Below are 12,778 nucleotides of genomic sequence, written 5' to 3' on the forward strand. Positions count from 1 at the left end.
CTAGGTGACAGAGCAACCCCGGTCTCCGTGGAGATGTTGGGAGCATCTGTTGACACTCTAACTTCTGAAACCAGCACAAAGGTTTGCACTGTTTCCTCAGGTCTTCTCCAACTAGGGTCCAGCCCTTAATGACTCTGTGGGCTCAGATTTTTGTTTCTATCTTGGTTCTTCTTCCTGTCTCTGTGTGATTGTCTCTGTTCTTTTCGCTTTTTTCTGTAATAATCAGAAGTGTGTTGACCTTTGGCTATGGAGGTGATGTTATCGCCCTTTCAGTCATGCATATCCTTTGAAATATGCAGAGGGGAAATTTCTTTTTCATCGACTGAAGCCGCTTCTTTTCTGCTTGGATCAAAGCTGTACCATGTTTTCAGAAGATCATTTTAGCCACAGAGAGGCCCTGCTGAAGCCAACTCAGCTAATTTGTAATCAAATGCTATTTACAATAATCTTCAAAAACAATTGCACATGTTTTAAAATTCACACTGTGATCTCTACAAAAGAGATTTCTCTGTTTTTGGAGGAATCAGATCACTCCAGAATCCTACCATTTTAAAAAACAAATTACCATTTGATATTTTTGTTGTCTTGTTAGATCCTTACCTGTGCTTTCTTCACTTTGCTAATCCAACAAGAAAGATGCTTTTGCATAAACCCTGGGTTTGCCAAAGTTAAAAATACATATTTTATTATTTAACACTGCGAATTCACATTCTGCAGTCAAGACAGGTGAAGTTTGAATTTTAATGAGGAATTCCTGGCATTCTACCTTGGAATTAATCGTTAATTCCAGATCAGGACCAGGGTCTTGAGAACTCTCTGCCTTTGGTACTGATAAATGCAGTGGCTGGTTAGAAACATTAAACCTTTAAAATGAGGATTCCCTAATAAGTGGTTCCTGTCTCTTCTTCTTTCAAGGAGACAGCTGTGTACAGGATGGATCGGAAACACAGAGGGCTTTGTGTTGTTGTCAATAACCACAGTTTTACCTCCCTGTCAAAAAGACCAGGGACCAATAAAGATGCTGGTAAGAGAGTCTGGAAGCGCATGAAATGCAAGTTAGAAATCTTAAAATCACTTTTTATTTTCACATTTTCTTTCTGTACTTTTTATCTTCCATGTAAATATAAGGATGGTACCAGAAATGTTTCTAAGCTTCCTGTACATTCCTGGTGTCTTAGTCCATCCGATGGCGTCTAATACCATTAGATGCCTTTTAAACAGCAAACATTTATTTCTCACAGTTCTGGAGACTGGGAAGTCCAAGATCAAGGCTCTGGCATTTCGGTATCTGGTGAGAGCCCACTTCCCAGATGACCGTCTTCTCTCTGTAACCTTACTCAGCGGCCAGGGCAAGATTGCTCTTTGGGGGTCTTCTTAATGGGCTCCACCCTCATGACCTAAGCACCTCCCAAAGGCTCCGCTTCCTAATACCCTCACCTTGGGGGTTGAGGGGGAACACAGACTTTCAGACCATAGCTCCTGGGGTCACCAACCTGCTTAAGGAGTGACCAGAGTCCCTGACCATTTACGACTCTGGTTGGGAGAGAGCACCTGGGTCAGATGAGACAACCTGGTTAGAGTTGTGCCTCCACCACTAACCAGGTTTGTGATCGTGTGGGAGATTCACGGGGCCTCAGCTTCCTCCTCTGTGAAATAGGATAAAATTCTGGCCTCTGCTGACTCACAGGGTCATTGTGATAGCACTGTGGCTACTATAAAAAGGCAGGTTAATTGTAAAATTTTATTGTTATGAAAGTAGAAAAAACGTCCAAAGCTTCAGCCTATTTGCTATGCAGATTTTTATAACTACTAGCATTGTTTCACCCCTTCGTTTCATTTTGTTTCCCTCCATTTCCCTATTTCCCCTTTCTCTCCTTTTTCACAGAGTGCCTGAAGCGTGTGTTTCAGTGGCTTGGGTTCAGCGTGCATATTTATGTCGATGTGACTAAAGGCCGCCTAGAGGAGGTTCTGCAGCAATTTCAGACTCATCCAGACCATGCTGATGGAGACTGCTTTGTGTTCTGTGTTCTGACCCATGGGAAATTTGGAGCTGTCTACTCTTCTGATGAGAACCTCATTCCCATCCGGCAGATCATGTCTCACTTCACAGCTCAGCAGTGTCCTGCTCTGGCTCACAAACCCAAACTCTTTTTCATCCAGGCCTGTCAAGGTGAAGAAATACAACCTTCCGTATCCATTGAAGCAGATGCAGTAAATCCCGAGCACGTGCCCCCTTCCCTTCAGGACAGTGTTCCCGTTGAGGCGGATTTCCTTCTTGGCCTGGCCACTGTCCCCGGCTACGTGTCCTTTCGGCACGTGGAGGAAGGTAGCTGGTATATCCAATCTCTGTATAATCATCTGAAGGACTTGGTCCCAAGGTGAGAGTTTTGAGTTGTTCCATTCACCTGCCTGTTCATTCATTCATCTATCCACCTACCTGTTCATCCATCGATCCACCCACCCATGCATCCATCCATGCGTCCATTCATCCATCCATCCACCCATCCAACACGCCTGTATTGAGCACTGGCACGTAACTGGAAAGGAAGATACAGAATTGAAAAAAAGACACAGTCCCTGTCCTCAAGTTGCTCACAATCTGGAAAGACAGACAAGTATATGGGGAAAATCATTCCCTATGGTAAATATACATTGTAAAGCGTTATGGGAACATATAGAACTAGTACCTCACCCAGATTTGGAGGGTCAGGGGAAGCTTCTAGAGACGCCAAATAGATGTTAGGTGAATAATCAGGGTGAAAGACATTCTGGGGAGAGGGAACAGCATCAGTATAGGCAGGGAGGCCTTTTATTTGTTCCTTCATTTATTTATTATCAATCACTTATATTTACTGAATGCCCATGTGCTGCCTTTGGCATTATAATACCCTTGGTTTCCTGCCACTGCTCTGACAACTTTCCTTCTGTCTCTGTCACATGCTGTTTACCTGGTACAATGGAAATGGGCCTTCACCAAGGTTCTACCCCAGCCCCTCTTCTTTGCTCTCTCTCTATAGCCCCTTTTGGCAGCTTTAGCTATACCTGGAGGCCACTGGCAACTCCATGAAAACATCTCCCAAACTGCCATCTCTGAGTTTCTGAAAGGCAGAGATGTTTCATTTAACCTTATATCCTCAGCACCCGACACAGTACCTGATACACTGTTGAGGTTGATAAGTATTTGCTGGACCAGTGAATGCCGGGTTGAGTCAACTTCATTCTTTGGGTCAGTCCTATGCATTTCTCACAGCCTGCCAGACATCCCACCTCTCTGTTGCCTTTGGACCTCACATTCAACATGCACAGTCCTGAATTCATCTTCTTAGCCCTCTCCAGGGGCTCCCACTCCTGAATCCCCATTTCTAGGAATGGTTCCAATTCTGGGAATTCAGGATTGGGAACCAGGATGGGAGCCTTGAGTCACCTTAGCTTTTCCTTCTTTACCAACCTCTCCATCAAAGACCAATTCCTATGGCATCAGGGAAAATGCACTATTTATCAAGGGCCTGCTATGTGCCTACTGTACTGGGTACTGAGCTGGGGGCTTGGGGTATCGTTGTGAACAAGAGAGACAAAATCTCTTCTCCATGGGACTTACCGCTCAGTGACAGGAAGACAGATAATAAAAATGTAAGTAAATGAATATTTGAATTAGTGAGATAATTTTGGGAAGTAATACCTGCTATGAAAAGCAAAACAGGATAATGATATAGAGTGTGGAGCAGGGAGCTACTTGAGAAGGCTTCCTGGTAGAGGCGATATTTCAAGACTGAATGATGAGTCAGCCACAGGGAGATCTGGGGACAGAGAGAACAGCTAGTGTGATGCAGGATGCAGGTGCTGAGAACCAGTCATGAAGGCATGATTCAAACTTGAGTTCTGTCTCCAGAGCCTATGCTTTGCTTCCAGTGATATGTATTGCCCACCCCCAGAACATTCTGGTAAATGTACATAAGCCCTGGATCAAATGCTGCCTCCTCTATGGAGTCTTCTCTTCTTCTCCCAGCCAGAGGCACTGTCTTCTCCTCAGAATCTGCAGGGGAACTTTGACCTACTTTTCATGCGGTGTTGATCACATTCTGCCTTGTATTATGGAGTTTGTCTCTGTGCTATCCTTGGTACATGTTTCATGTCTGTATTCTAAGTGTTTAAGTTCAGGAATTGTGTCATGTTTGCCCTTTATCCCTCCCAAAACCTAGAATAGAGAGGGTATTATTAATAGTAGGCTCTCTCTATATATATATCTATCACCTCCTATTCTATCTATCTATCTATCTACCTATCTATCTACCTACCTACCTACCTACCAGCTTGAAGGAAGAACGCAGAAAAATAATTATATGCAAAATGTCTTTGTGGACTAAGTGCATTAAAATGCAAGGTGTGATTATTATGATGTTCTTAAATACTGACTGTAGAATTGAAAAATTTTATATAATTTAGCATTTCTTTTTTAATTTCAGAAAAAATGTTTCTTTATATTTGGCAAAATTCCAGTTAGAATCTTGGCATGCTAGACTGGGAAGAAGCCACATATTTTAGAATCTGTTTTCTAAGACCTGGTATGTGATTTCTATCTCCTGGTTGAAAATATATTTTCTTTTCTGCCTGCAGACAGGAAGATATCTTATCCATTCTCACCGCTGTCAACGATGATGTGAGTCGACAAGCGGACAAACGCGGAAAAAAAAAACAGATGCCGCAGCCTGCTTTCACACTACGTAAAAAAGTAGTATTCCCTGTGCCACAGGAAGAACTTTTACTATAGCAGAAAGTTTTGATCGACGCTTAAACTTGAAAGGACCCTTTGGGCATCGCTTCCAACCTCCCACCCGTCATAGAAATCAGTGACAGGTAGTGAGCTGGCTTCCACCTGTCATTCTAGTAGAAGAACATACCCTATTTTCTGACACAACAAAATCTGTTTTTTTTGTTGTTTTTTTTTGGATAAGTCTAAATGGTAGAAAACTTTCTTTATTGGAGCCTTGGACTGTAGTCTTGAATTTAGTTGGGCACCCCAAGAAAAAAGTGATTAGCCTCGGTTTGTGCATCTGTGAAGTAAAAGGTGGAACCGGGTATATTTTCAGGTTCCTTTTAGCTCAGAACCACTGTTCGTGGCCTTGACTGAGCTTAGATTTCCCTTCTATATATGCTCACCCCTTGTTATAATTCTGTATCCCCTCTGCATGGTCTTGTTTTGGACACTGGATGATGATGAGATCGTGGTTCAATGACCCTCTCCCTGTTCTCCCCTAAAATTTGATCTATGCCACACCCATTTCCTGCTTTAGTGTAAGGAAGGTGTTTCTAGAAGCAGGCAATGTTTCTCCTGGGCCGGGAACAGGGTTGGCTCTCGGAAGATGACAGCTCAGCGTGAAGACAGACACATTCAGCTGCTCTGGGAGCACAGACTTTACAACCTTGTATTAAATTCCATGTTGGTCAGGACCTTTCAGACGTCGCTGACAGAGCACCTACCTCACACCAACTAAAGCAAAAAAGAAAATGGGTTGCTTCTTTCACCTGAAAACACGTGAACGCGGAGACTGGCTTCAGGTGAGGCTTGAATCAGGACTCAATCTGCACACAGCATCTGTCTCGGTCAGAGTCCTCAGGGTTGGCAGCTGACTGTAGTCAACAGCCCCTGCCTTTGCTCTAACACGCTCTGCTCCTCTGACCCAAAGTGAAGAGGAGAGAGGCGGCCTCAGGGACTGAAGGTGTTCACAGGGCTTGTTCTCTCTAGCCAGGCAGTGTCTGGCTATGCCTTCTGGAGTGGGTGGCTCTGTATGGAAGCCTTGATACTTTAAAAATTAAGGTTGTGAACACTCCTATGTACTGAACTTTTTTTTTTTTGTAAATTTCAAGAGGAATTTTTAATTCTTGGAAGGAATTAAATATTAGTTCCTGGAAGGAGGGAGATTGAAAGTCCTGTGGTTAATGACTTCATTTATAGATGAAGAAACTGAAGCCCAAGGAGACAGAGTGATTTGCTACAACGTCCAGCCAGCTATTGTTTACAGGATTTTATTTCCCACTTAACTGAACTGGAATGTCATGGGTCATAACAGGACTTTATGAACATTTCTTGGATATGTAGGTGCTCATGAAAGATGTCAGGGAATGAAGAAAAAATAACTCAGTGATGCTTGATTTTATAATTATTTTTATGAAAGTCAAATTAATGTCTGGCAAATTTGCAATGAGAAATATTCATAAGAACCTTGTTATAATGTAGCTAGTAATTACATAGATTTGAATGTAGGTTGACCAAGGAAACAAATCTCATATATATGTCAGGATGATCTTCCAAAATCATTGTTCATACAAGTCAAGGCTAACAGCTGGTGGGTACAGTCTTTGTCCAATTGGATATACACAGCTTTTGGCCCTTTAACTGTCCCTTGCTAGTTGAAGCATGATTTGATACAAAGGAAAGAGCAAAGGGTCTGGAGAGAGAAGCCTTGGGTTTCTGTTGTATGCTGTGATTCCCTTGCTCTGAGACACTAAATCAAGCTAGTTTTTTGAGCCTTATCTATATAGCAGAGAAGTATTATCTGTTGGGAGGATTAAGGTTTAAATCTAATTGTGGCATGGTGCATATAAGGCCCATGGTAGCAGTATTCTGGTCGTAACCTTAATGGAAGTAGCAGGGTTTGAGTTCCTTTGCATCTAATTCCTGCTGACTTTTAGCTTCAAATCAACAGTAGCAACACCCGCTGATATTCTCTGACTGAGGAACAACGAGGCCAGCTCTTGGCTCTGAGTCCAGCTGGGCAACACAGGTGATGAATTCTCCTGCATCAGAAATATGTGGGGCTTGATGTTGAAGTCCTGGGCCTGTGGTCTATTTTATATTTCTGTTTCACTGGAACTTAGTGCATGTGCAGTGTTAAACTCTAGAATGAGGAAACTTTCCATGAACTTTCTTTACAGAGGCCTCCAGCAAGCACGTGAGGAATCACTAGACATTTATGCCTGTGAGTCATGGGTCTATACAGACAACAGGAGTGCAATCGTTCTTGGCTCATTTTTCCTAAATGGAGCATATACACACTTGTCTATATTTGTGTGTGTGTGTGTGTGTGTGTGTGTGTGTGTGTGAATTTAGAGTCCAGAGACAAAAGGAAGTGATTGATCACAACCATTTGGCAGTGCCTACAGCCATTGTCTTTCCAGACATTTATGATGAAAATGGCAGATGGAATAAGGTTTCTGTATATTTTGCCTAGTTTTGCTCAACCTACAAGAGCTGTAGTTAATTTTTTCTTTTCTTTTCTCTTTTATCGCTCAAAAGTTTGGCTTCTACCAAACAAAATGAAAGACATGAAAACTTTTGATAGAGTATTATGCAAATGTTAGTTATTTAATAATGATACTACCGATGTTTAGCATTATTAGGACTATTAGTCACTACAGCATCCTACTGGCGTCTGCTTCAGGGACTCACCATGGTGGTGGGCAGGTTTGATATCGTGGCATTTCCCTTAGCAATATAATTATTCCCCCAATACTCAGGTAATTTAAACATATACGCAACTAGTACATTGTGGTTACTGGCCAATCAGACCAGACACTGATCAGTTTAACACAACAGTGAATGAGGCTGAATAGCAGCCAAAGATCAGTGATCAAGTCTCCGCTGAGGTGAACCAAATTAGACATTTACCTCATTTTATAGACGACTTGTGTGCCATATCTGATTAACAGAATTTTCCAGGTCGGATACTTTCTGAGTGACCTAGTCAAGTTCTCAACCTGAAATTCTTGGGCCCTTAGGTTTTTGTGGATTTATCTTCAGGGTCTGAGAGTCCTCCACCTTCATTTTTAAATGTTGTCATTCCTTTTGGGGATAATCTTTAAAAATTAATACAAGTGCCCTTCATTTTTAAATGTTGTCATTTTTAAATGTTGTCATTCCTTTTGGGGGTAATCTTTAAAAATTAACACAAGTGCCCTTCATTTTTAAATGTTGTCATTTTTAAATGTTGTCATTCCTTTTGGGGATAATCTTTAAAAATTAACACAAGTGCCCTTCATTTTTAAATGTTGTCATTTTTAAATGTTGTCATTCCTTTTGGGGATAATCTTTAAAAATTAATACAAGTGCCCTTCTCTTCCGTATGACCACCTCATATTTGAGTACCGCCACATAACTGATGTGCTCACATCCGGGTGCCCACAGAAAGTGATGAACTTTACATTGCACTTTTAAATGTAGCATAGATTAGGGTCCGTGGCTGGGGATTCTCAGGTTTATTGTCAAGTGTCAGTGGTTAATCTGTTTGAAACCTGCTCCAATCCATCCTCTCAACCCTATAGACTCTACTTCACCATCCCTCCCCTTAACTCTTCCAGCAGAGGGAACTCACACCACACACAGAGTCATGGATTTGAGAGACCCTGTGGTCCAGCTTTCAGAGTGTTAAACTTACCAAAGTCTCACAGCTGTTAGTGGAGGATTTGCAATCCTGTGTATCTCTTGCTTTGCAATCCTGCCATCTGGTTTCACCTGCAGACAGCTTTAATTATCTTTTTCTCTGTTGGACTTGAACCTACCCCCTTAGAACGTACTTAGAACCATGGGTTCTCATTCTAAACTCTGGAGACATACCAAGCAAGGGTAACTATGGTCTGGTGAGGTATATATTGTATGTGACAAGTTTTTTTTTAACTTTTTTCTGGTAGGGTCTGAGTCTTGTCAAAAGTCTGCAGTTTGCTCTTAAAGATGTGGTAAGAATATAGTGACATATTTGTATCTTTAAACAGAAACTAAATTTCTGAAAGTAGAACCCTTTTAAAAAAACAATAAGGGAATTTCCTGTTTAAAGAAAGACCCATTTGGCAATACAGACATTGTATTTAACATAACTTTCGCATGTATGAAAATTTAAAAGAGGGTTTTTCTATTAAAATTTTTAGATTATATTAAATTTTACTGTTTAAATTTATTTTTGAATAGGTGCTATCTTTACATTGTTCAAAGATAAGAAAATATGAAAGGGTGTTCAGGAAAATTCTTGCCCCCATTTCTGTGCATTGCCTGCCCGGTCCTCTGTCCTCCTCATCCCATAGATAATTTCAGGGTTTCTTAGTGCAAATGCAAATACAACAAAGAAAAATATATGTGCATTTTAAAATAAGAATTTCTTGAAACAAAGTATATATTATACACTGTGAAACTCACATCTCTCATTTGGTCTTATTTAAAATGATGCTGTAAGATGCCTGGAAATACTGGTACAATTCTAGAATGGGAATAACTTTATGAGCTTTGTGGACTGAGTACTTGTAAATAGTAGTAATTGCCTTACCAATAAATAAAGACATTTTTTTCCTTTTTACCTCTGAGTAGTGTCTTTGGTTTTACTTAATGATTTTTTTCTGCTTATATAGTGATGTATGTTCATTGTGGAATATTGGGGAAATACAAGAACACACAAAGAAGAAGAGGTCATTCGCTTATAATTCTAATTTGGCATACACTTTCCAATTATTTCACTCTGCATTTGTCCCTGATCTTCCCCACCTGCTTTAAGTGAGCCTAACCTCCATGTCCGCTCAGTCACGAATCCAGTACACTTTGTCATTACCAATATCTGTACTTCCACCCAAGTCTCAACTTCAAGTGTGCCCCTCTCTGACAACCACCTCCTACAATTCCATCTCACTTCCTCTAGGACCCTCCCTTCAGCTGTCTTCGGAGCCACGGGAGCCTCTAGTCAGTCCACTGACACTATCTGCCATCTTTCCAATGTCAACATCACCTCTCACTCCCTTACTCCCTCTTTACCCAACTAGAGTCCGTGTGTCATCATTAAACTCACTCTCTTGCACCAACCCTCAACACCCTTGCCTTTCCTTCAGTCCTAGAATCCAAACTGGTTAATCGTATATGTCTGCTTACTCCACATTTGTACTGGAATTCTTGGTTATGGCTGGTGTAAAACCACAATGTTGCAGACCGGTCTGACTTAAAGCCGATGACCACAAACCTCAAATAGGTGTTCAGTGTTTCCTGGAAGTCGTGTGACATTTCCCTAGTTCTGTCACCCTTTTGCTTTCTCAGACTATTTTAAACCTTCTTTTGTCTGCTCAGACCTCTATTATCCTCCACGGCCCTCACTTTCATTTGATGGTCTGTCTCACTCATTTCTCTAAGCAAAGTGATCAGAAGAGACTTCCACCTCCCATCACCAAGTCTCCCCGCCCACAGGCACCTTAACCCTCATTCGCTGGTTTCTCTCCCATCAACAATGGGTGAGCTGCCTGTGTTACTCCCAAGAGTCAGTGCCTTGTGCAGGAAACATGCCATCCTGCTTACTCAAAGGTGTCACCTGGGGCTTCCCTGGTGGCACAGTGGTTGAGAATCTGCCTGCTAATGCAGGAGACACGGGTTCGAGCCCTGGTCTGGGAAGATCCCACATGCCACGGAGCATCTGGGCCCGTGAGCCACAACTACTGAGCCTGCGCGTCGGGAGCTTGTGCTCCACAACAAGAGAGGCCGCGACAGTGAGAGGCCCGCGCACCACGATGAAGAGTGGCCCCCGCTCGCCGCAGCTAGAGAAAGCCCTCGCACAGAAACGAAGACCCAACACAGCCAAAAATAAATAAATAAATAAATAAATAAATAAATAAATAAAAGAGAGATTTAAAGACATACATAAAAAAAACAGGCTTGAACTTAATGGCTACCCCCCCCCCCAAAAAAGGTGTCACCTCCACAGCCCTCCCTCTATCTCCTTGCTGCTCTGCTATCCTTCCCCTCTCTCCCATGTCATCCCCCTCAGCATACAAAACATGCTGTAATTTCTCCTTCCTTCAAAACAGAAAACAAAACAAAACTGAAACCCTCCAAAGCCTATCTTCCATCAGATCCTCAGAAGCAAACTCTGAGAGGAGGTCCTTGTGCCAGTGATTTGTTCAGGAGTGCTCTGGGGAGAAGCCAGCAGGGAGCGGGAAGCAGGACAGGGAAAGGCAGGAGACAGTCAAGGCTGAGGCCGTGCCAGTGCTATCTCAGCCTGGCCCGGTCAGAGCGCTCTACAGCAAAATCATCCATGTAGGGGCTTCCCTGGTGGTGCAGTGGTTAAGAATCCGCCTGCCAATGCAGGGGACACGGATTCGAGCCCTGGTCGGGGAAGATCCCACATGCCGCGGAGCAGCTAAGCCCGTGCATCACAACTACTGAGCCTGCGCTCTAGAGCCCGCGTGCCACAACAAGAGAAGCCACTGCAATGAGAAGCCTGCGCACCGCAACGAAGAGTAGCCCCCGCTCGCCACAACTAGAGAAAGCCCACGCGCAGCAAGGACGACCCAACACAGCCAAAAATAAAAACAAACAAATTAATTAATTAATTTAAAAAAAATCTTCCTTGGAGCCCCTCTACCAGAGGCCAGGGAGCCAGGCTTTCTTCTTCTCTCAGCACCCCCACCTTGGCTAAGAGCTGCCCAAGGTGGGGGAGCCTCCCAGCTGGCAAGCTGCTGGGGGTAGGGGTGGGGAGAGGCAGGGTGGGGGGCACAGGGGGATTTCAGAAGGTGGGAGGAGACCTGTGAGGAGCACTGACGGCACCCCCTGTGTTCCTCGTGACCCCACGTCATTGTGTCTTCCCATCCTCAGGTCTGTCAGATATTTGCATGGCCTGGGAAACAGTAAAATCTGAGGCCTATAAATCATATGCATGAATACAAATAGCCAATAAACTGTTCTCCTTGGGACTTCCCTGGTGGCGCAGTGGTTAAGAATCCACCTGCCAATGCAGGGGCCATGGGTTCGATCCCTGGTCCGGGAAGATCCCACATGCCACGGAGCAACTAAGCCCGTGCGCCACAACTACTGAGCCTGCACTCTAGAGCCCGCGAGCCACAACTACTGAGCCCGTGTGCTACAACTACTGTAGGCCGCTCTCCCTAGAGCCCGTGCTCCACAACAAGAGAAGCCACCACAATGAGAAGCCCGTGCACCACAACGAAGTGTAGCCCCCCAACTTGCTGCAACTAGAGAAAGCCCACGGGGCTTCCATGGTGGAGCAGTGGTTAAGAATCCGCCTGCCAATGCAGGGGACACGGGTTTGAGCCCTGGTCGGGGAAGATCCCACATGCCGTGGAGCAGCTAAGCCTGTGCATCACAACTACTGAGCCTGTGCTCTAGAGCCCGTGAGCCACAACTACTGAGCCCGCATGCCACAACTAATGAAGCCCGTGCACCTAGAGCCTGTGCTCTGCAACAAGAGAAGCCACTGCAATGAGAGGCCTGCACACCACAACGAGGAGTAGACCCCGCTCACCACAACTAGAGAAAGCCCGTGCGCAGCAACGAAGACAGAATGCAGACAAAAATAAATAAATAAATTTATAAAAATAAAAAAAAAAAGGAAGAAGCTCAGTACTACATCTGATCACCCTACATTGCTGCTTATTTCACCACTTGAGAGACTCTTCACCACCCCCACCCCTTCACCACTCGTGCCCTTCCCCACTCACACCTCAGCTCTGGCCACCATGCCAGGAGACAGTGAGTTGGTTTTGGCTAGAGGTTCCTTGTGCTGCCAAATTAGTAACTCCAGCCCTTGGGTCTAGCCACTTGCTGAGGCTGAAAATGACGACTCGGTGAGAGTGACAGAGAGGTGTTACTGTTCCCATTTTACAGATAAGAAAATCAAGGCTCAGAGATGCTAAGCAATGAACAAGGTCACACTGCTAGAAAGTGGGAAGGACCAGACTTGAACTCTATTTAGTTGAGCTCCAAGTCCACAATCCTGACCTTCCTGTCTTCACCACACTG

General features: G+C 43.8%; 1 protein-coding gene across 3 annotated transcripts in view; it reads left to right on the plus strand.

Annotated features, from left to right (window-relative positions):
- The window catches only part of CASP10 (caspase 10), a 29,502-nt gene extending 20,161 nt beyond the window's left edge, over positions 1-9,341 (plus strand). For all 3 annotated transcript variants that reach the window (XM_082467191.1, XM_082467192.1, XM_082467193.1), the window contains 4 exons: positions 5-81; positions 916-1,024; positions 1,886-2,378; positions 4,615-9,341. In XM_082467191.1, coding sequence (XP_082323317.1) covers positions 5-81; positions 916-1,024; positions 1,886-2,378; positions 4,615-4,768 — 833 coding nt within the window. In that variant the 3' untranslated portion in view covers positions 4,769-9,341. The remainder of the gene's footprint in view (positions 1-4; positions 82-915; positions 1,025-1,885; positions 2,379-4,614) is intronic.
- The last annotated feature ends 3,437 nt before the right edge of the window (positions 9,342-12,778 follow it).

This window comes from Balaenoptera physalus (assembly GCF_965194825.1).
Source record: "Balaenoptera physalus genome assembly, chromosome: 6".
Lineage (NCBI taxonomy): Eukaryota > Metazoa > Chordata > Mammalia > Artiodactyla > Balaenopteridae > Balaenoptera > Balaenoptera physalus.